Here is a 24,757-nt window from a genome sequence, read left to right on the forward strand (position 1 = left end):
GGTGATTTTAATCATGTCCCTAATCAATTATATCAAACTACCGCACTTTCATTACTCTCGTAAACCAATAACTAAATGCAACTTTTATACGTTCACTGACTATCATTATCTTCCGAACGCTGTCAACATTATCAGTGGACACGAATGCATTTACAACGTCCCCATGGTGGGATTCATCGGGGAGGTCAGATGTCTGTCCATTACGTGAGTTGATCAAGCTGTTCCGTGTGCCTCCCGCTCATGTTGATATACATGACTAGGTTTGTATACTGTAAATATGTGATCAGTGATAGCTCACCTGTACAAAGAAATGGAAGCATACATGACGAGCATCCCACAAAAGGTTGTCATTAAGTGGAACACAGTTTTCCTACCAGACAAAAGAATGTTTTCCAGCATAAACACTTTGTTTCCATAGTGATCGATTTAACAGGGCTACTAGTCAAACCCACCTGAGCGTGTTTTAGAGTGTGAGCGTGTTTTAGGGTGAGAATATTGAGCTGTTGTTTACCTATGGGGAGACATGTTTAGTAATTAAACGACAAATGCATTCTAACACTAAATGAAACAAGCTGCCGCAGTTTGAACAACCTTTGCGTCAGGATAACCTGTAGGCTTATGACTTGAGAAAGGCCACTTTAGTCTTGTTGCCTTCAGACTTCCTCAGCATCCCCAACAGCGTCCATAACACCATCAACATCATTCGTAAATATAGAGTATAGCCAACAATGTGTTAAGTAACAGTCTGAGGAACTAGAATAAATCTTATCCAAGTTTAATACACACAAACAGCTTGAAGATACATTGTCAGTATAGACCAGCATGGGAGTTTGCCTTTCACGCCCAATGGGATGTGTTAAGTCGGATAATCGAGACTGGTTATTATCTGGCGTTGACGTTTTATATAAACTTTGAATTATACTGGTACATGACATTATATTTGTTTGTTTGTTTGTTGTTTAACGCCGCACTCAGCAATATTCCAGCTTTATGACGGCGGTCTGTAAATAATCGAGTCTGAACCAGACAATCCAGTGATTGATATCATGAGCATCGATCCACGCAATTGGGATCGATGACATGCATCAACCAAGTCAGCGAGCCTGACCACCCGATCCTGTTAGTCGCCTTTTACGACAAGCATAGTCACCTTTTACGGCAAGTATGGGTTGCTGAAGACCTATTCTACCGCGGATCTTCACGGGCCACATGGCATTCTAACATCTCCTAGCGCATAGTGGAACGGAGATGAAAAAGGAATATAGCAACCGTGAAAGCACTAGATACAGTGCACGCATTATAACATACACAGAAGGGGGGGGGGGGGGGGGGGGGGGGGGTACATTTAAGAAGCTTATATATAAACGCTAATACAAACTGAATAATAAGTGGAATTCAATCCTTTTGCAGAGAAGCCCCTTCTGCTTGTATTGCCAATAGCTTGCTTCTGCGAGATATTAGTATTTAACGAAGATATGCATCACTCAACATCTTGGATCAGCTACCGGAAAGCCCAATGTCAAACACCCATCTGACTCCTCCCCTTCTGAAAGGGTGACCTGTCACTCACACCCTTTTCTGCCATATGATTTACAACAAAGTAAGCACATTGTACGTATAACGACTACTTTATAATGCTGTAATAACTATTACAAAATCACACGGAAGTTGTAATCCATACATTGTGTCTCCTTTGTCATCCGTCAACTTCTGAGAAATGCCTTTCAAACAATTCAAAATTTACAACAGCAACAAAAAAAGTTTTTGTTTTTGTTTGTTTGTTGTTTAACGCCACACTCAGCAATATTACAGCTATATGATGGCGGTCTGTAAATAAATGGACCAGAAAATCCAGTGATTGACATCATGAGCATCGATCCACGCAAGTGGGAGACGATGACATGCATCAGCAAGCCTGACCACCCGATCCAAATAGTCGCCTCTTACGACAAGCATAGACCCTTTTTACGGCAAGCATGGGTTGCTAAAGACCTATTCTACCCCTGATCTTCACTGGTCAACAAAAAAGTTCCCAGGACAAGGCGTTTTGTTGATTATCACACAATAGTGCATGTTTTGACCTGCTGCACGTGTTCATGTAACAGAAACTCTACCTTAAAGCAACAATGTAAAATATCACTGAACAGATTACTTATATAATACACTAATATAGATTATCACATGAACCTTGACTGATAAAGGATCTAGCTCAGATATTATCAGATGTAATAATTACATTCTTCTTCCATGACTAGCACCATCTCGAAGCAGGGAAAATGAGTGCCAAAGTCTCCTAAAACTTTATGTGCATACTTTAACTACACCCATGTCGACTTGCAGGTTGATGTAGGAAAAGTCCTCATAATAGTTTTGACAGACCTGAGAGGTCGGTAATCCATAAACGACCTCTAGCACAGTCCTGTAGTGCCCTAGCTACTTGGGTGTAGTCGTACAGATCTGTACGCACTCTTGAGGTCAGCCTTTGGGAGAAAGCTGCCAACTCTGTTTTCAACCTGTAACTTCTTCATCGTGGCCTCGAACACAACACACTCTTTCTCCAGTTAGCTTACCGTGGCTTTGTCCGACATATACGGCGACAGCAAACCAATTTGGGCGCCGTATTCCCCCGGATGGCTGCTGGTGACAAAATCAGCATCACTCGCACTCTTCCTCAACGCATCCATTATGTCAGGCATCTGTGCCCCTGTCCCCTTTCTCTTAGCGTTTGTTTGAGATCCCTCTGGCATCATATTTCTCAAAACCCTTAGCAGTTGGTAACACAAACATTTTGCTAATTTGACTGCGGCCATATTGTTTAATTAAAATACGTGGAAAGAAAGCGCTATAGTGAAGGGCGACAAACCAAGCTCAACGCAAAATATGAAACATTAGTGGTCAAAGGGGAACAAATCTTACTCCCTGTGTCATAATACATTTGTTTCTTTAAACCTATTGTTTCACAATGAATGACACACGTGTATGATAGGCTAATGGGGGGTATTTTTACATAGTAACTATGCACAATGTGCATTTAACGTCTGCATTATTCTAACACCAAATCCGGGAACCTACAGCAACAACCTTCGCGACTGAATTAGCTGTAGGCCTATCACTTGAGAGAAGCTACTTTAGTATTGGTGCCACCATACTTCATCATCTTCCTCATCAGCGTCCACAACATCATGAACAACGTCTGCCCTATCTCCGCCACCGTCACCAGACTCGCTCCCAGGAAGAAGCCCATCTGACCACCCAGGCTGCCTGGAAGGAGAGAGGAGATTCAATGCTATAGTCCATCTGACCTCAGTTCTTGGTAACTTAGTCAAAATGATGTTCATGACAACTTAGTCGGTACTCAGTGTTCAGTAGGCTGTTCATACTGACTTGTCCAGTAGGCTTTCACACTGACTTAGTCAGTAGACTGTTAATACCGGATTACTCAGTAGGCTGTTCATATTTACTTACTCAATAGGCTGTTCATGCTGACTAACTTAGTAGGCTCTTCAAACTGACTTACTCAGTAGGCTGTTCATACTGACTTACTAAGTAGGCTGTTCATACTGACTTACTCAGTAGGCTGTCCATACTGACTTACTCAGTAGGCTGTTCATACTGACTTACTCCGTAGGCTGTCCATACTGACTTACTCAGTAGGCTGTTCATACTGACTTACTCGGTAGACTGTTCAAACTGACTTACTCAGTAGGCCGTCATACTGACTTACTCCGTTGACTGTTCATACTGACTTACTCAGTAGACTGTTCATACCGACATCCTCAGTAGGCTGTTAATACTGACTTACAAAGTAGGCTGTTCATACTGACTTACTCAGTAGGCTGTTCATACTGACTTACTCCGTAGGCTGTTAATACTGACTTACTCCGTAGGCTGTTAATACTGACTTACAAAGTAGGCTGTTCATACTGACTTACTCAGTAGGCTGTTCATACTGACTTACTCAGTAGGCTGTTCATAATGACTTACTCCGTAGGCTGTTCATACTGACTTTCTCAGTAGGCTGTTAATACTGACTTACAAAGTAGGCTGTTCATACTGACTTACTCCGTAGACTGTTCATATTGACTTACTCAGTAGGCTGTTCATATTGACTTACTCAGTAGACTGTACATACTGACTTACTAAATAGGCTTTTCATACTGACTTACTCCGTAGACTGTTCACATTGACTTACTCAGTAGGATGTTCATACTGAATTACTCAGTAGACTGTACATACTGACTTACTAAATAGGCTTTTCATACTGACTTACTCCGTAGACTGTTCACATTGACTTACTCAGTAGGATGTTCATACTGAATTACTTATAATGCTGTTCATCCTGAATAACTCAGTAGGCTGTTCATACTGACTTACTCAAAAGACTGTTCATACTGACTTACTCAGTAGACTATTCATACTGACTTACTCCGTAGGCATTTCATACTGACTTACTTTGTAGGCTGTTCATACTGACTTACTTTGTAGGCTGTTCATACTGACTTACTCGATTGGCTGTTCAAACTGACTTACTCAGTAGGCTGTTGAAACTGACTTACTCATTGGGCTGCTCATATTGACTTAGTAGGTGACACAGTTCGTGATGACTTACTCTGAACACTGTTTTGATGACTTACTCTAAACACAGTTCGTGGCGACTTACTCTAAACACAGTTCGTGGCGACTTACACTGAACACAGTTCGTGGTGACATACTTTAAGTGCAGTTTGTGGCGACTTACTCTGAACACAGTTCGTGGCAACTTACACTAAACACAGTTCGTGGCGACTTGCTCTAAACACAGTTGGTTGCGACTTACTCTAAACACAGTTCGTGATGACTTACTCTGAACACTGTTTTGATGACTTACTCTAAACACAGTTCGTGGCGACTTTCTCTAAACACAGGTCGTGGTGACTTACTCTAAACACAGTTCGTGGCGACTTATTCTAAACACAGTTCGCGGTTTCTTACTCTTGACACAGTTCGTGATGACTTACTCTAGATACAGTGCGTGGCGACTTACTCGAAACACAGATCGCGGTGACTTACTCTGAACAGTTCGTGGTGACTTACTCTAAACACAGTTCGTGGTGACTTACTCTAAACACAGTTCGTGGTGACTTACTCTAAACAGTTCGTGGTGACTTACTCTAAACACAGATCGCGGTGACTTACTCTGAACAGTTCGTGGTGACTTACTCTAAACACAGTTCGTGGTGACTTACTCTAAACACAGTTCGTGGTGACTTACTCTAAATACAGTTCGTGGTGACTTACTCTAAACACAGTTCGTGGTGACTTACTCTAAACACAGTTCGTGGTGACTTACTCTAAACAGTTCGTGGTGACTTACGCTTAACATAGTTCATGGTGACTTACTCAGTATGCCGTTGATGGTGACTTCTGGGAAGTACTCCACACGCTGGGTAATGAACCGGTCGTAGTATATCTTAACTTGTATTAAATTCCTCCTGGAATTGAAACATGTTTTGCTCATAATTCCTCTATTTACGACAGCAAGTACATTTTATTTAAATATTAGTGTTAATATTTGTTTCCGAATTGACACCGAAGTCTTGCGACGTTCATTGAGTTTAAAAATTGATCTAAGTGGAATCTGGTGAAAATTAGGAAGCACATACATTGTAGAAGTGTTTAGATCCCGAACCAAACTTAAGCGTGTTCCTGGTCCCATTTTGTTGAGGATTGTGTTTAACAGCTGAACGTGTTTAAAATGTTGAAAAGACCCGTATAGACTCTAAACGTGTTTAGATGAAACACACCGAATGTGTAATCCGTTTAGGATTCAAACACATCCCTAAACATGTTTAGATCTAAACCTGTCTTCTATGGGTTCATTTTCTAAATACACACTGACATTGTTGAGGTGGCTTCTCATCAAAAGTTAGAGAGAGTGAGTATGGTTTTACGCCGCTTTTAGCAATATTCCAGCAATATCACAGCAGGGGACAGCAGAAATGGGCTTCACACATTGTACCCATGTCGGGAATCGAACCCGGGTCTTCGGCGTGCCGAGAGAACGCTTTAACCACTTGGCTACCCGACCGCCCCTCAAAAGTTAGTAGGATTTATAGTGCAAGTATAGTTAGATACTGTTTCACATTTTTCGTTATAATTGATTGATAGCATTTCACATTTCATATTAGGGTAGCAGAGGTTTCATATTGTACGTAATTTTAAAATAGGGTTTCACATTGCATATACGGATAGCAAGGGTTTCATATTGCACATTCAGATAGATAGGGTTTCACATTACACCTCGTATTTAACATATATTTTGAAGTCGTTATAACCCTCCTCGTATATGTGCAACTGAAGTACTCTAGTGTTCATATAGCAGTGTATGTTGCTGCAATTGCAATCGAGTTGTTCTCAGTAATATCTGTTAAATTTGGTCTGGCCTTTTTTTTATTTTGGTAAAGATTATTTTAGTCGTCAGTACATATTGAACGTGTGCTTACATTATATAGTCTAATCTTAGCTGTGCTTATCTGACAAAGGCTACCATGTACATGTGCTTATCTGATATACGTGTATACTACTTTATACATGTGCTTATCTGATATAGCCTACATTGTACCCGTGCTCACCTTAAATAGTCAACGGTAACATTTGCATGTCCCTGTTGGCGTATCAGGTCGACCATGTAGTGACCTGCCGGCTCAGACGGATACCTGGCGAAGGATATTCCGGTATCGTACCGCACATAGGAACAGGGTTTCTGACAAGCTGGGAAGTCCTCACGTAGTGTTTGTTTTAAAAAATATCCTGTCAACATGCAAATATACGGAATATGTTGTTTGTAAACATATAGTTTATTTAATATACTGAACTGCAAAAGAAACGTCACCCCAAGCAACATTGCATGAAAAGCTGTCATTTAAATATATGGGTAATTTTTGTCAATGTTTCTTAAATTTAACATTACCTTATCCGGAAAAATGAAATTTGATGAGAAAAAAACAAAGCAGATGACAATTTAACCGATCGCTCAAACGCATGACGGCAACGGCCATGGTAACATACAATGCGGTAACCATTCATGTGTTAACATACAATGCGGTAAGCAACTATAGCTTAACATAACATGCGGTAACCAACCATGTGTTAAGATACAATGCGGTAACCAACCGTGTGTTAACATACAATTGGTTTGGTTTGGTTGGTTTGTTGTTTAACGCCGCACTCAGCAATATTCCAGCTATATGACGGCGGTCTGTAAATAATCGAGTCTGGACCAGACAATCCAGTGATTGACAACATGTGCATCGATCCACGCAATTGGGACCGATGACATGCATCAACCAAGTCACCAAGCCTGACCACCCGATCCCGTTAGTCGCCTTTTACCTATTCTAACCCGGATCTTCACGGGCCTGTTAACAAACAATGCTGTCACCAACCGTGTGTTAACATTAAATATGGTTACCAACCATGTGTTAATATACAAAGCGGTAACCAACGAAGTGTTAACCTTCAATGTGGTTACCAACCATGTGTTAATATACAAGGCAGTAACCAGCCAGGTGTTAACATACAAGGCAGAAACCAACCATGTGTTAACATACAATGCAGTAACCAATCATGTGTTAACATACAATGCAGTAACCAACCGTGTGTTAACATACAATGCAATAACCAACCGTGTGTTAACATACAATGCAGTTACCAATCATGTGTTAACATACAAGGCAGTAACCAACCGTGTGTTAACATACAATGCAGTAACCAATCATGCGTTAACATACAATGCAATAACCAACCGTGTGTTAACATACAATGCAGTTACCAATCATGTGTTAACATACAAGGCAGTAACCAACCATGTGTTAACATACAATGCAGTAACCAACCGTGTGTTAACATACAATGCAATAACCAACCATGTGTTAACATACAATGCAGTAACCAACCATGTGTTAACATGCAATGCTGGAACCAATCATGTGTTAAGATACAATGCGATAACCAGCCATGTGTTAACATACAATGCAGTAACCAACCATGTGTTAACCATAATGCAGTAACTAACCATGTGTTAACATACAATGCAGTAACCAGCCAAGTGTTAACATACAATGCAGTAACCAGCCATGTGTTAACCATAATGCAGTAACCAACCATGTGTTAACATACAATGCAGTAACCAACCAAACGAACCAATCATGTGTTAAGATACAATGCGATAACCAGCCATGTGTTAACATACAATGCAGTAACCAACCATGTGTTAACCATAATGCAGTAACCAACCATGTGTTAACCATAATGCAGTAACCAACCATGTGTTAACGTACAATGCTGTAACCAACCATGTGTTAACATACAATGCTGTAACCAACCATGTGTTAACGTACAATGCTGGAACCAATCATGTGTTGACATGCATTAACCTATAATGGGTTAACGTACCTTAGCAAACATGCCACGCGTTAGGAGAACAAATGTATACATACCATGGGTTAACCTGCCTTGATGTCTAGCCTTAGATAGTTTAACATGCGATAACAACTATGCGTTAAACTACCACTGATAAACATCACATGTGTTAAGATACCATTTGTAAACATACCATGTGTTAACATGTCCTATATTACCATGCGTTAACCTCGCACTGGTTCCTGTCCCTTGTGTTAACCTACTACAAGCTTCCCTACCAAGTGTCAACATCCCATCTGTTAACTTACCATGAGCAACAACGTAGCACTCCGAGAACTGGCGCATGGAACAATCTGGGTACTTCTCCTGGATCTCAACTGGAACATCAGGTGTGGTGTGAGTTTAAATTGAGTTTAAGACATAGACGTGTCTGCCCCGTGTGTGAGTGGCTACTTGCTTGTATTAGTCTTAGTCTAGCAGGTTGACAACGGATTACGTTAACTAAAGTGAACATACACCACATGGGATATAACTACAGTGAAGATACACCATGTAGGATATAACTACACGGAACACACACCACATGGGATATAACTCCAGTGAAGATACACCATGTAGGATATAACTACACGGAACACACACCACATGGGATATAACTCCAGTGAAGATACACCATGTAGGATATAACTACACGGAACACACACCACATGGGATATAACTACTGTGAACATATACCATGTAGGATATAACTACACTGAGTGAGTGAGTATGGTTTTACGCCGCTTTTAGCAATATTCCAGCAATATCACGGCGGGGGACACCAGAAATGGGCTTCACACATTGTACCCATGGCGGGAATCGAATCCGGGTCTTCGGCGTGACGAGCGAACGCTTTAACCACTAGGCTACCTGACCGCCCCATAACTACACTGAACATATGGGATATAACTACAGTGAACACACACCACATGGGATATAACTACACGGAACATACACCACATGGGATATAACTACACGGAACATACACCATGTAGGATATAACTACACGGAACATACACCACATGGGATATAACTACACGGAACATACACCATGTAGGATATAACTACACGGAACATACACCATGTAGGATATAACTACACGGAACATACACCATGTAGGATATAACTACACGGAACATACACCACATGGGATATAACTACACGGAACATACACCATGTAGGATATAACTACACGGAACATACACCATGTAGGATATAACTACACAGAACATACACCATATAGGATATAACTACACGGAACATACACCATGTAGGATATAACTACACGGAACATACACCATGTAGGATATAACTACACGGAACACACACCACATGGGATATAACTACACGGAACATACACCATGTAGGATATAACTACACGGAACATACACCACATGGGATAAAACTACACGGAACATACACCATGTAGGATATAACTACACGGAACATACACCATGTAGGATATAACTACACGGAACATACACCATATAGGATATAACTACACGGAACATACACCATATAGGATATAACTACACGGAACATACACCATGTAGGATATAACTACACGGAACATACACCATGTAGGATATAACTACACGGAACATACACCATATAGGATATAACTACACGGAACATACACCATATAGGATATAACTACACGGAACATACACCATGTAGGATATAACTACACGGAACATACACCATGTAGGATATAACTACACGGAACATACACCATATAGGATATAACTACACGGAACATACACCATATAGGATATAACTACACGGAACATACACCATATAGGATATAACTACACGGAACATACACCATGTAGGATGTAACTACGCGGAACATACACCATATAGGATATAACTACACGGAACATACACCATATAGGATATAACTACACGGAACATACACCATATAGCATATAACTACACGGTACATACACCATGTAGGATATAATTTCACGGAACATACACCATGTAGGATACAACTACATGGAACATACACCATGTAGGATATAATTTCACGGAACATACACCATGTAGGATGTAACTACACGGAACATACACCATGTAGGATATAACTACACGGTACATACACCATGTAGGATATAATTTCACGGAACATACACCATGTAGGATGTAACTACACGGAACATACACCATATAGCATATAACTACACGGAACATACACCATATAGGATATAACTACACGGAACATACACCATATAGCATATAACTACACGGTACATACACCATGTAGGATATAATTTCACGGAACATACACCATGTAGGATACAACTACATGGAACATACACCATGTAGGATATAATTTCACGGAACATACACCATGTAGGATGTAACTACACGGAACATACACCATGTAGGATATAACTACACGGTACATACACCATGTAGGATATAATTTCACGGAACATACACCATGTAGGATGTAACTACACGGAACATACACCATGTAGGATATAATTTCACGGAACATACACCATGTAGGATACAACTACATGGAACATACACCATGTAGGATATAACTACAGTAAACATACACCACATGGGATATAACTACACGGTACATACACCACACGGGATATACCTACAGTGAATAAACACCATGTATAACTACAGTGAACAAACACCACATTGGATATAACTAAACGGTAAATACACCACATGGGATATAACTTCACGGAACATACACCACATGGGATATAACTACATGGAACATACACCACATGGGATATAACTACATGGAACATACACCACATGGGATATAACTACACGGAACATACATCATGTAGGATATAACTACATGGAACATACACCACATGGGATATAACTACAGTGAACATACACCACATGGGATATAACTACACGATACATAAACCACATGGGATATAACTACACGGTACATACATCACATGGGATATAACTACACGGTACATACACCACATGGGATATAACTAAACGGTACATACACCACATGGGATATACCTACAGTGAATAAACACCACATGGGATATACCTACAGTGAACATACATCATATAGCATATAACTACACGGTACATACAAAATATAGGATATAACTACACGGGACGTAAACCACATAGGATATAACTACACGGAACATACACCATGTAGGATATAACTACACGGCACATACACCATGTAGGATATAACTACTCGGAACATACACCATGTTGGATAAAACTACACTGATGATACACTATGTACGATATACCAACACTGAACATACACCATGTAGGCTATAACTACAGGAAAAGTACACCATATAGGATATACCTACACGGAACATACACCATAAAGGATACAACTACACGAAACATCCACCATTAGGATATTGAACATAGAACCCAACCTGCTGGCATATATTTTGACATCTAAACGGACACCTGGTGCAACAGGATATTTAATTCAGAAGGCAGATTCCCTGTGTGAATACACTCTTGTGTTGTAGGGCATGTCTGCCAGAGAGAGGATATTCAGGAACGTACGTGGTTCAATTACGCTGGTGCAGTTACACGCTGTGGCAGCTTGTGTAGACGCCCACGCTCGCATGCATCCGTCGTAGCTGTAGGTGCTGTCTACGTCGACGCAGTAGGAGTCGCCATACGACTTGTAGGGGGCAGGCATGTACTTGTACTGCAAACACAGGTTTCCTCAAATGAATCATGAGACCATTCAGCAAACATTACCTTCCGTCTGACCCGTAGATCCGGAGAAGACTATGTCTTCAGCAACCCATGCTTGCCGTAAAAGGCCACTTTACTTGGCGACAAACGGGATCGGGTGGTCAGGCTCGTTGACTTGGTTTATGCATGTCATCATATCCTAATGGCGTAGATTGATGCTCATGAAGTCAATCACTGAATTGACTAGTCAGACTCGTTATTGACAGACCGCCGTCAAATAGCTAGAATATTGCTGAGTGCAGCGTTAAACAACAAACAAACAAACTTTCCGCCTTGTGGTTTTCGACCCTCAGACCATTCCTTCCTCCCGAAAGCAACATTCTAATTAAGGTATACATTTAAATTGTTAATATTTGGGTTCATTGTGTGGTATATTAGTATAATGAGACTAGAAGATACAACGTCAAGCATATTGGGAGTAGAAGATACAACGTTAAGCATAACGGGAGTGGAAGATACAACGTTAAGCATAACGGGAGTAGAAGATACAACGTTAAGCATATCGGGAGTTGAAGATACAACGTTAAGCGTGACGCAAGTAGAAGATACAACGTTAAGCATAACGGGAGTAGAAGATACAACGTTAAGCATAACGGGAGTAGAAGATACAACGTTAAGCATATTGGGAGTAGAAGATACAACGTTAAGCATAACGGGAGTGGAAGATACAACGTTAAGCATAACGGGAGTAGAAGATACAACGTTAAGCATAACGGGAGTAGAAGATACAACGTTAAGCATAACGGGAGTAGAAGATACAACGTTAAGCATAACGGGAGTGGAAGATACAACGTTAAGCATAACGGGAGTGGAAGATACAACGTTAAGCATAACGGGAGTAGAAGATACAACGTTAAGCATATTGGGAGTAGAAGATACAACGTTAAGCATAACGGGAGTGGAAGATACAACGTTAAGCATAACGGGAGTGGAAGATACAACGTTAAGCATAACGGGAGTAGAAGATACAACGTTAAGCATAACGGGAGTAGAAGATACAACGTTAAGCATAACAGGAGTGGAAGATACAACCTTAAGCATAACGGGAGTGGAAGATACAACGTTAAGCATAACGGGAGTAGAAGATACAACGTTAAGCATAACGGGAGTAGAACATACAACGTTAAGCATAACGGGAGTAGAAGATACAACGTTAAGCATAACAGGAGTGGAAGATACAACGTTAAGCATAACGGGAGTGGAAGATACAACGTTAAGCATAACGGGAGTAGAAGATACAACGTTAAGCATAACGGGAGTAGAACATACAACGTTAAGCATAACGGGAGTAGAACATACAACGTTAAGCATAATGATAGTAGAACATACAACGTTAAGCATAACGGGAGTGGATGATACAACGTTAAGCATAACGGGATTGGAAGATACAACGTTAAGCATAACGGGAGTGGAAGATACAACGTTAAGCATAACGGGAGTAGAAGATACAACGTTAAGCGTGACGCAAGTAAAAGATACAATGTTATGTGTAACGGGAGAGGAAGATACAACGATCAACGTAACGGAAGTGGAAGAAATAATGTTAAGCACAAGGTAGTGAAAGATATAGCGTTAAGTGTAACATGAGAGGAAGACACACTTTGAATCTTTATGCATAGATGTAAATATTAAACAGATGAGGCGTTTGGTTGTACTGGTCTCTTTTATTTCTAGTTCAGATGGGTAAATCAGTGGAAGCGAAGTGGCTATTTGCTTGTTACTGAACGATATCAGATCATCGATATACCTGAAGCGTAAGTTAAACTTCCCTTGCTTTGAATTTGCCAATCTGAGCAGAAATTCCTATCCATGTGCATAAAGAAACAGATCAACATGAAGAGAAGGACTGGCGCTCATGGGGATGACAACTACTTGCCGAAAGGTCTTAATCCCAAATTCACATAGATGACAATAAGGAAATCCAGTATTTCACATATCGTTTTCTCGGTAACTAAATGACTTGCCTTTGCATGTATTTGTGACGAATACCACCAGTGGAGCGGGGTAAGCTCATCTCGTCACTAACTACTGATGTCATCACTGATATTGGTATTCATTGACACATACTTATGATTCGTATGGACCGCCTCCGTGGTCTAGTGGGAGAACGTCCGCCCGGAGAGCTGAAGGTCTGGGGTTCGATCCCCGGCCGCGTCATACCAAAAGACGTCAAAAGATGGTACTTGTTGTTACACTGTCTGGCGCTCGGCATAAAGGGACTGGTCGGCTCGGAGTCAGTATACTGTGTCTGAGTGGGGTATTCATATTAAACTGCGGCATGGTATCTCAGTGTGCTAGTCCGGACTAGCACAAGCAGCCATGCATGTCGCTATATAAGTGCACTAATCTTGGACGCGAGTTAAACCAAATTTCACCTCACCTCACCTCACCTCACCTCACCTCACCTTATGAATCGTGCAATGGACCCTACTTTAAGCTGATATTTCTGGTGATTATGGAAATGGTTTTGTCTCTTGTATTTATTGCGATGTCCATTAACATGATTGGCGAGGGTATAATATATTCATATGCATAATAAGTTAAAGAAAGCATACAACTTGAAAATTATATTTTACCTGTCATTGTATCGAGAACATTTCCTTTCTTTATTTCCCAAACCTCTCAAACGTTTTTTTCAATAATTAATGTTCAATGTGTATTGTAAGCATAAAACTTAAAATTTAAGACTCGTTCAGACCTCGAAGTTTTCCTTATAGCGGAGTACGTTTCCTTTTGTTTGTATCAACAAAACTCGAACACTCAGTTTTTCATAATATCGAAGTTACTGCTTCAGACAAAAGGGCTAGGTGAAATGGAGTACCATCGATTGATTAATGCACTTATAGAAGATTAATGCACTTATATAACGACGTGCATGCACGTGTGTGTGTGTGTGTGCGTTATGCGTTTGTCAACTTGTACTAGTCTGACTAATGCCGATTACATAGTGCTAGCCCACTGAGATACCATGCCGCAGTCTAACACGAATACCCCACCCATACACTGTATACTGACTCCGAGCCCACCAGTCCTTGTTTTAGCGCTTATATATGGAGCGCCAGACAGGGTAACAACAAGTACCATCTTTTGACGTCTTTTGGTATGACGCGGCCGGGGATCGAACCCCAGACCTCCTGCTCTCTGTGTAGACGCTCTACTACGGGGGCGGTCTTCAGGCAAACAGCACCCGTCAAAACAATCATGGAAATACAGGTAAAAAGAGTGACCTTATTATTTGTAACAAATTTTATGACCTTAAGTTAAGCGGTAGCGGTATAACCTACACTACGCTCAAATATTATAACACCTAGTGACTCGTTCAGGATTCATTATTGACAACATTAAAGGATGCACACTCATCAATCCCACCTTGCTTTGCTTGACGTCGATGAAGAATGAGCTTCCAGGGGCCAGCATGATGCCGCTCTCCAACGTCCTCGCATATTCCTTGGGCTCGTGCAGAAATATCTTTAACATTGAGACTTCCATTGTACTGATAGTCATTGTCATGTACGTGTATATTAGATAATAAGAAAACGTGTTTAACAAGCTCAAAACAGGGGACTACCTAACACAAGTTGTTTCACTTTCATCTGACACAATTTGACTAGTCATCACAGTATGCACCATTCTCCCAAAACGCTGTATCCGCGCTTGCAAGAATTAACATTTTTGAGGTGGGGTATGTGTAAAGATTGTTAGTTAGTTAGTTTGTTTGTTTGTCTGTTTTTTAACGCCACACTCAGCAATATTCCAGCTATATGATGGCGGTCTGTAAATAATCGAATCTGGACAGACAATCCAGTGTTTGACATCATGAGCATCAATCTACGTAATTGGGATACGATGACATGCATCAACCAAGTCAGTTAGCCTGACCACCCGATCTTGTTAGTCGCCTCTTACGACAAGCGTTGGTTGCTGAAGACCTATTCTGACCCGGATCTTCACGGGTCGGTATGCATAATGATGTGTGTGATTTGTCATCAGTGTTTTACAAAAAAATTCTTTTAAAACAAATCTGCTAGTTCAAAATATACATTTAATTGATTTAACGACACTTGTCTTTCTGATAAAACATTTTTGTGTCATTATTCAGACATTGTATTTATCAAATTTATTTCGATGACAACAAATAGAGTGATTGATTGAGTATGGTTTTACGCCGCTTTTAGCAATATTCCAGCAATATAATGGCGGGGGACACCAGAAATGAGCTTCACACATTGTACCCATGCTGGAATCGAACCCGGGTCTTCGACGTGACGAGCGAACGCTTTAACGACCTGGCTACCCGACCGCCCCGACCACAAATAGAAATTTCACTGACCACAAATCATTGTCAAAATGATAGTAGTTGTGAGGTGATACAGTTCAGTTAACGTTAGTGCTTGGACATTGATGAGTCCAACGTACTGGTTCAGAAGACTTAGAGAGGTTTATCTGGCCATACCATTGCGCCTGCCGTCAAGTCCCCTTCCATGATCGCTCCTTCATCCCCAATGTTGAGAAACATCTCCAGTCCCCCATTGCGGCCTTCAAACGTGGATTTAGCTACATCTGTAAGATTGGTGTTCGCCACGAAGCATTTCCCAACGTAGGCATTGACTGGCTTAAAAGTCATTTCTCCAGTACCTCGCCATCTCACAGCCGATATGAACTTAGACATATTTGTTGAATAGTGTTCATTTACATAGCTGAGCGTGAGTTGTTCTAGCTCACGTGATTTAGGATCTGACCAATTAACTGGTGGAAGATTGCCATAGATTGTGAAATTGAATAAGTAGTTCTTCAATGTCTGGGAGATATTCTTTTCAAAGACATCTATATTGTTCATATTACAGACAGTTATTGCAGGAAATGGCATTTCTCGTTCCACGTTGATCTGAGTTTTAGATATTACCCTGTATTCGCAGAAGTCTTTGTAGGACTGGAAGAGTGTGAAGAGAAGACCCCCCAGCATCCCGAGGACCAGGAGTGTCCACAGTACCCTGGAAGTAGAAAGGAGGTAATTAATAGTGCCTTATCAAGAGAAGGAATACAGATCCATTTTAATGAGCCCGGGCAACAGAGGGTAGAGGGGGTGGGGGGGGGGGGGAGGGGGGGCATTGTACAGAGCCATGGCAACAGAATCAATGGAGATCCATTGTACAGAGCCGTGACAACAGGTGGGCGAGAGATCCATTGTACAGAGCCCTACCAACAGAATCAATGGAGATCCATTGTACAGAGTCATGAAAACAGATGGGAGAGCGATCCATTGTACAGAGCCCTACCAACAGAATCAATGGAGATCCATTGTACAGAGCCATGGCAACAGAAGAGGGAGAGGACCATTGTACAGAGCCCTAGCAACAGAATCAATGGAGATCCATTGTACAGAGTCATGACAACAGAAGAGGGAGAGATCCATTGTACGGAGCCCTACCAACAGAATCAATGGAGATCCATTGTACAGAGTCATGAAAACAGATGGGAGAGCGATCCATTGTACAGAGCCCTACCAACAGAATCCATGGAGATCCATTGTACAGAGTCATGGCAACAGAATCAATGGAGATCCATTGTACAGAGTCATGGCAACAGAATCAATGGAGATCCATTGTACAGAGCCATGGCAACAGAAGAGGGAGAGGACCATTGTACAGAGCCCTAGCAACAGAATCAATGGAGATCCATTGTACAGAGTCATGACAACAGAAGAGGGAGAGATCCATTGTACGGAGCCCTAGCAACAGAATCAATGGAGATTCATTGTACAGAGCCATGGCAACAGAAGAGGAAGAGATCAATTGTACAGAGCCCTACCAACAGAATCAATGGAGATCCATTGTACAGAGCCATGGCAACAGAAGAGGGAGAGGACCATTGTACAGAGCCCTAGCAACAGAATCAATGGAGATCCATTGTACAGAGTCATGACAACAGAAGAGGGAGAGATCCATTGTACGGAGCCCTAGCAACAGAATCAATGGAGATTCATTGTACAGAGCCATGGCAACAGAAGAGGAAGAGATCAATTGTACAGAGCCCTAGCAAAAGAATCAATGGAGATCCATTGTACAGAGTCATGACAACAGATGGGAGAGAGATCCATTGTACAGAGCCCTAGCAACAGAATCAATGGAGATCCATTGTACAGAGTCATGAAAACAGAATCCATGGAGATCCATTGTACAGAGTCATGGCAACAGAATCAATGGAGATCCATTGTACAGAGTCATGAAAACAGAATCAATGGAGATCCATTGTACAGAGCCATGGCAACAGAAGAGGGAGAGGACCATTGTACAGAGCCCTAGCAACAGAATCAATGGAGATCCATTGTACAGAGTCATGACAACAGAAGAGGGAGAGATCCATTGTACGGAGCCCTAGCAACAGAATCAATGGAGATTCATTGTACAGAGCCATGGCAACAGAAGAGGAAGAGATCAATTGTACAGAGCCCTAGCAACAGAATCAATGGAGATCCATTGTACAGAGTCATGACAACAGATGGGAGAGAGATCCATTGTACAGAGCCCTAGCAACAGAATCAATGGAGATCAATTGTACAGAGTCATGAAAACAGAATCCATGGAGATCCATTGTACAGAGTCATGGCAACAGAATCAATGGAGATCCATTGTACAGAGCCCTAGCAACAGAATCAATGGAGATCCATTGTACAGAGCCGTGACAACAGGTGGGCGAGAGATCCATTGTACAGAGCCCTACCAACAGAATCAATGGAGATCCATTGTACAGAGTCATGAAAACAGATGGGAGAGCGATCCATTGTACAGAGCCCTACCAACAGAATCAATGGAGATCCATTGTACAGAGCCATAGCAACAGAAGAGGGAGAGGACCATTGTACAGAGCCCTAGCAACAGAATCAATGGAGATCCATTGTACAGAGTCATGACAACAGAAGAGGGAGAGATCCATTGTACGGAGCCCTAGCAACAGAATCAATGGAGATTCATTGTACAGAGTCATGAAAACAGAAGAGGAAGAGATCAATTGTACAGAGCCCTAGCAACAGAATCAATGGAGATCCAATGTACAGAGTCATGACAACAGATGGGAGAGAGATCCATTGTACAGAGCCCTAGCAACAGAAGCAATGGAGATCCATTGTACAGAGTCATGAAAACAGAATCCATGGAGATCCATTGTACAGAGTCATGGCAACAGAATCAATGGAGATCCATTGTACAGAGTCATGGCAACAGAATCAATGGAGATCCATTGTACAGAGTCATGACAACAGATGGGAGAGAGATCCATTGTACAGAGCCATGAAAACAGAATCCATGGAGATCCATTGTACAGAGTCATGGCAACAGAATCAATGGAGATCCATTGTACAGAGTCATGGCAACAGAATCAATGGAGATCCATTGTACAGAGTCATGGCAACAGAATCAATGGAGATCCATTGTACAGAGTCATGGCAACAGAATCAATGGAGATCCATTGTACAGAGCCATGGCAACAGAAGAGGGAGAGATCCATTGTACAGGGCCATGACAACAGAATCAATGGAGATCCATTGTACAGAGTCATGACAACAGAAGAGGGAGAGATCCATTGTACAGAGCCATGGCAACAGAATCAATGGAGATCCATTGTACAGAGTCATGACAACAGAAGAGGGAGAGTTTCACTGAGTTGACTCCCAGACAGATGGATATATCCGGTGAAATATGGTATAGTGACATAGTGAAATGTACTTTTGCAACACAATGAAATAAGGCGTAGGGACATCATGAAATGTGGTTTTGCAACACAATGAAATAAGGCGTAGGGACATCATGAAATGTGGTTTTGCAACACAATGAAATATGGCGTAGGGACATCGTGAAATGTGGTTTTGTAACACAGTTAAATATGGCATAGGGACATCGTGAAATGTGGGAGATCTATGTCACTATACAGGGAAATTAGCTTTTGGAATCAAATGCTCTTCAGACAATGGTTTTCTCAAATCAGTCGCTATGACATCATCATCAAAATATTGGTATAAGATAGCGAAAATCAGTGTATAACATGATATATATGACGTAACTGAGGCAGAACTCAAGTTTTGGTAACTTTGGAGATATAACTTGATAAACAGTTTTGTTATTTTGCCTTTATGAAGTTGCACCATCTGTAATATATATTAATGCGCACAGTCCAGGAAAACATTTTGTTAGAGAAGGGAATAGGCTTTTCAACGATAGAATTTAAGAATGGCATACAATAATACAGGCATCTTCCCGCGGAAATGGTGTTAACTGACTTTTTTATAAAGTCATTTAACATCTTTGCCGCGGTAAGATGTAATACAGAATGAGTGAATGAGTTGGTTTAACGAAGCTTTGAACAGCCTTCCCGCTATATCATGTTGTGTCAGCTTGTAGTGGGAGAAAAGCGCGAAGTGGTGCATGTCTTAGACGTTTACCACTTTGGTTAAAACCCACGAACACGGGTATAGTCCTGACAAACCTTGAAACATAATAAGGGCGAACCCGGTTTCGAACCCACTAGCATGCGTTTCTGGCGTGCCCAAGGGACGCAACTCTGCATAGTGAAAGCACGCCGTAGACGACTGGGCCACCCATGACCCTATTTCATAAAAAGGTATCATGCTTCACGGATGGTAAATATCATGTATTAGGCATAAGGACTATGTACTTAGCTTGCCAAGGCTCGCTAAATTCAATGTTTATTGCTAAAACAGGACATATACAATCCCAAAATACACTCGTGAGATAACCTCTCTATATGTTTCAATGACGCAGACTGATGTAGAGTCGGCGTAAATTTATATTTTTAGATAAATACATAATATCACCACGAAATGGGCTACATCATAATACCTGTGTACAGACCCTCGCTGGCTGTCTTCAGCGTTCTTACACCCATGCAAGGTGGTCTCCTGTAGAAAGCCCCGCCATATTTGGGAGACGTCGTTGTTAGTCATGCATGTTTTCTTTACTCTATCCTGGAGATCGCCCTCTTTCAGATTCGGTGGCAGCTGATCTCGACATGGGCACCTGCAGGTGTGACTATCCTCTTCCATACTTGGTGCCAGCAGATTGGAATCCTTTTTTGAAAGTGGTGCCAGAAGTCCATCAATCAGAAGTACATGTCAGTCAATCATAATAACCATTAACTGTTCTTATTCCACGTCTCCACACTTTGTTCAGATTCCGGCGCATCTGGTAGTCCTGTGTTTTATGCGCATCTAGCCCAGTGAACTTTAAACCTACACAGACTACATACGATGAGTCGTTGCCCTAATACGATCTGCGCAAACGCATTCGATGTTCAGGGGTCCGTTCCACAGAGCTATCTTTGCTCTAAGTGATCGGAACTACCATACTTTAACATAGACTTACGACTGTCGTTGCGCTGCGATCGCTTTTCGAACGGGGCCCAGAACTCCTCCAGTGAAAATCGCCATGTACACACCGTCTACTTGGCCACGTGTTGATGTCTATGAAAATGATAACCTTCAAAGTGGACAAGAGCGATGGTTAATTGTAAGTTAAGTATGACTACTGCTACTTTCCATTATTCTGAACAAACGGTCGATACTCGCGCCTAACGTGGAGAGTTATTGCACATGGTGTATTAACGGCCATCTTCCATTAAGTGATTTGACAAATGCCAGTACAGTCGTTGGTGGTTTTCTGGAGTTGATTGCTGGGACGTTACCCGTTTGTACCACCAGCCAACCCGCTCATAGGCACGGCAGTCCATCGGACAGGATCGATGTGTGTACTGCATTATTGGTCGTACCTGCATTATTGGTTAAGCTTTCTGGACAAATGGATTGTCAAACAACTCATTTTGGGAAAGTTTGTACTGTAAATGAAAGTTCCATTGTTCACACAATTGATCAATATCGGCTGTGGACGCAACTGGGCTCAGATTCTCATCAAATGATAACGAATTGAATGAAAGGCGAATATGGGCCAATCTTTTAAAATGGATTCTGTAGTGATTGTTAACCTAAACATCAGATTCTGTTCAATTCTATTTAAAAGAGATCACTTTCAGTTTTGAAAATTAGATCCAAGGAACTCATAAAAATACAATGCCCTTTATATTATTATTGTAATTATTATTTTATATTATTATTATAATCATTATAATTTAAATAACTGCCAGTTGACCAGGCTGGGGTTTGAATTATTTCATTGTTAATATATTCCATCTGGAGCACATTTTGCACCAAAAAACTCCAACGACTGAAATCTGAAACAACTTGTGTCGGGTGGAGGCAGGATACGCTCACCTTGCATCTTCACAACTGATATTGATTCATAAACACATGATTATGACATAGTCGGAATTGTACAAAATACTTTTAATAGATTTTTTAGGATTATTGTCAAGGTTTTTTTGTCGCTTTTATTTAGAAACATGAAAATTCGACCTCAGGTATTCCTTTATTCACAATATGTTGCATGTGTGTGTGTGTGGGTGTGGGTGTGTGGGTGTGTGTGTGTCTGTGTCTGTGTCTGTTGTGTGTGTTGTGTGTGTTCCGTGTTGGCTGTTCGCTGACTGATGAGAAACACGTGAAAAGTAAGCTATAGTTTCACAATGGGAGACACACGTGTATATTGGGGTACTGGTGAGAGACGCACAATTGTTTCACAATGGGAGACACACGTGACTATTAGGCTATATTCTAACATTAAACGCTGACACCTACAGTCGTTTGAACAACCTTCGCGTCTGGATTAACCATGTGTTAATGACTTGTGAGAAGCCATTTTAGCTTTGATGCCACCATACTTCATCATCTTCCTCAAAAGCGTCCACATCATGTACAACGTCTCCCCCATCTCCGCCACCGTCACCAGACTCGCTCCCAGGAAGAAGCCCATCTGACCGCCCAGGCTGCATGGAAGGAGAGAGCAGATTGAATGCTATAGGCCATCTGACCTCCCAGGCTGCCTGGAAGGAGAGAGCAAATTTAATGCTATAGTCCATCTGACACCTCATACTGCCTAGAAGGAGAGAGCAGATTCAATGCTATAGTCCATCTGACCACCCAGGCTGCCTGGAAGGAGAGAGCAGATTCAATGCTATAGTCCATCTGACCACCCAGGCTGCCTGGAAGGAGAGAGCAGATTAAATGCTATCGTCCATATTGTTCAAAATTAACCAAAAGCGCAACAACGCAACATTTTTGACCATTTGTCGCAGTGTCGTTTACCAAAGGGCGCCACGCGACAACGCCACATCTGCAAGGTCAAAATGTTGTGTTCTCGCGTTGTCGCAATTGGGTTAATTATGACGCTTTTTGCCTGACAACACGCCACTGACCCTCATAGGATTCCATATACTATAGCTAGTATCCTATCCTATTTGCTCACCTAGCAGGTGCGTTGTGAAGCAGTAGTAGTAAACATTAACTTGCAAAGATTTTGTCCTGCAAACAAGACTAAAACATAACCAAAAGAAACGCTAACAACCAATATTGTTTGTTCCTAAAATCAGAACAGGACCAATGTTAAGGAAGATCAGAATACATGAATTAACAACATCATTACAAGTTATGCCCTGAGAATCAAGTTGGCCTAAAATGTACCCTATTTCAGCTTGAGATGTATCAGTTGTGAGGATAAAGGGTTCGTTTTGGTTGGGATGTGCAAGGATTGGGGCTAAAGTAAGGGCTTGCTTTAGTTTTCGATTGTCTGGTGGACCATTCGAAAGACACGTCTCTCTTCAGAAGGTTGTATAGAGGGGAGGGGATGCCAGAAAAGTTTGCTACAAATTTGCGATAATACGATGCTAAACCTGGGAAATGACGCATGTCGTGGACATTTTAGGGGGTGGGATCTGTGTGACTGAATCTATTTTTTGAAGTCCTAAAAACAAAAGGGAATTGATTTGGAAACCTTTCGTAGACTGAACCAAAACAAAGTTTTCTCAACAAAGTAAACAATGAAAGATTATTTTGTTTAATCTCAGCTCATCTGTGACCAATGACTTACGCCTTTAATATAGGTAAGTGGGTGACAAAACAATGTCATGCAGTTGCTTCTACATTCCGTGTAATCCTTTGTCATCTGATAATGTGTTTCCTAGACGCAGAGTATTTGCAAATTCCAGACAGAAAGAGTGAGAGAACGGGGTCAAACTTAGGTCACATGTCAAGAACAAAAATATGACTTATGAACATCAAATTGTATTTTTCTTATTTTGTTAAAAGGAATCGTGGGACCACATGTTAAATCAACTTTCTCAGAATGTATATGCATACGACTTCCTCGCTGTCTGTCTTCGACCATCTTCCCGAAGCAAGGGCAATAACGGACAATAAAAGTCCAGTTTCCATCCTTGCCGAACAAGGCTGGAATTTACAGGCTCGATCCTAGCACCATCACTGGCTATTACGAGTAATGTCCCTTCTATGTTCATCCTATTGACCAATCAGATTCCATCTCTCATATCACTTGCATTAGCTTCAAACAAAATGGCGCTGCCCAGTCAAGACGATCTGCTCAATGGTCAAGCTCTATATTGTAATAGAACGGGTCTTACCCCGCGAAGTGCATGATATCACGTGAGCACCTTGATTAAAAGCATGAAACAA

The 24,757-nt window shown here is 41.4% G+C and overlaps 1 protein-coding gene across 1 annotated transcript; it reads right to left on the reverse strand.

The window, feature by feature from the left end:
* Positions 1-1,903: 1,903 nt before the first annotated feature.
* Positions 1,904-21,780, reverse strand: LOC124140709 (acid-sensing ion channel 1-like). The gene is made up of 8 exons (XM_046508411.2): positions 21,024-21,780; positions 16,625-17,162; positions 15,541-15,639; positions 11,974-12,121; positions 8,709-8,777; positions 6,612-6,789; positions 5,380-5,471; positions 1,904-3,261 (listed from the first exon to the last, which is right to left on the reverse strand). The coding sequence occupies exons 1-8, from the start codon at positions 21,224-21,226 to the stop codon at positions 3,110-3,112; spliced, it is 1,479 nt and encodes a 492-aa protein (XP_046364367.2). The 5' UTR covers positions 21,227-21,780; the 3' UTR covers positions 1,904-3,109.
* Positions 21,781-24,757: the final 2,977 nt, after the last annotated feature.

This window comes from Haliotis rufescens, unplaced genomic scaffold (assembly GCF_023055435.1).
Source record: "Haliotis rufescens isolate VD_foot unplaced genomic scaffold, xgHalRufe1.0.p SCAF_3, whole genome shotgun sequence".
NCBI lineage: Eukaryota > Metazoa > Mollusca > Gastropoda > Lepetellida > Haliotidae > Haliotis > Haliotis rufescens.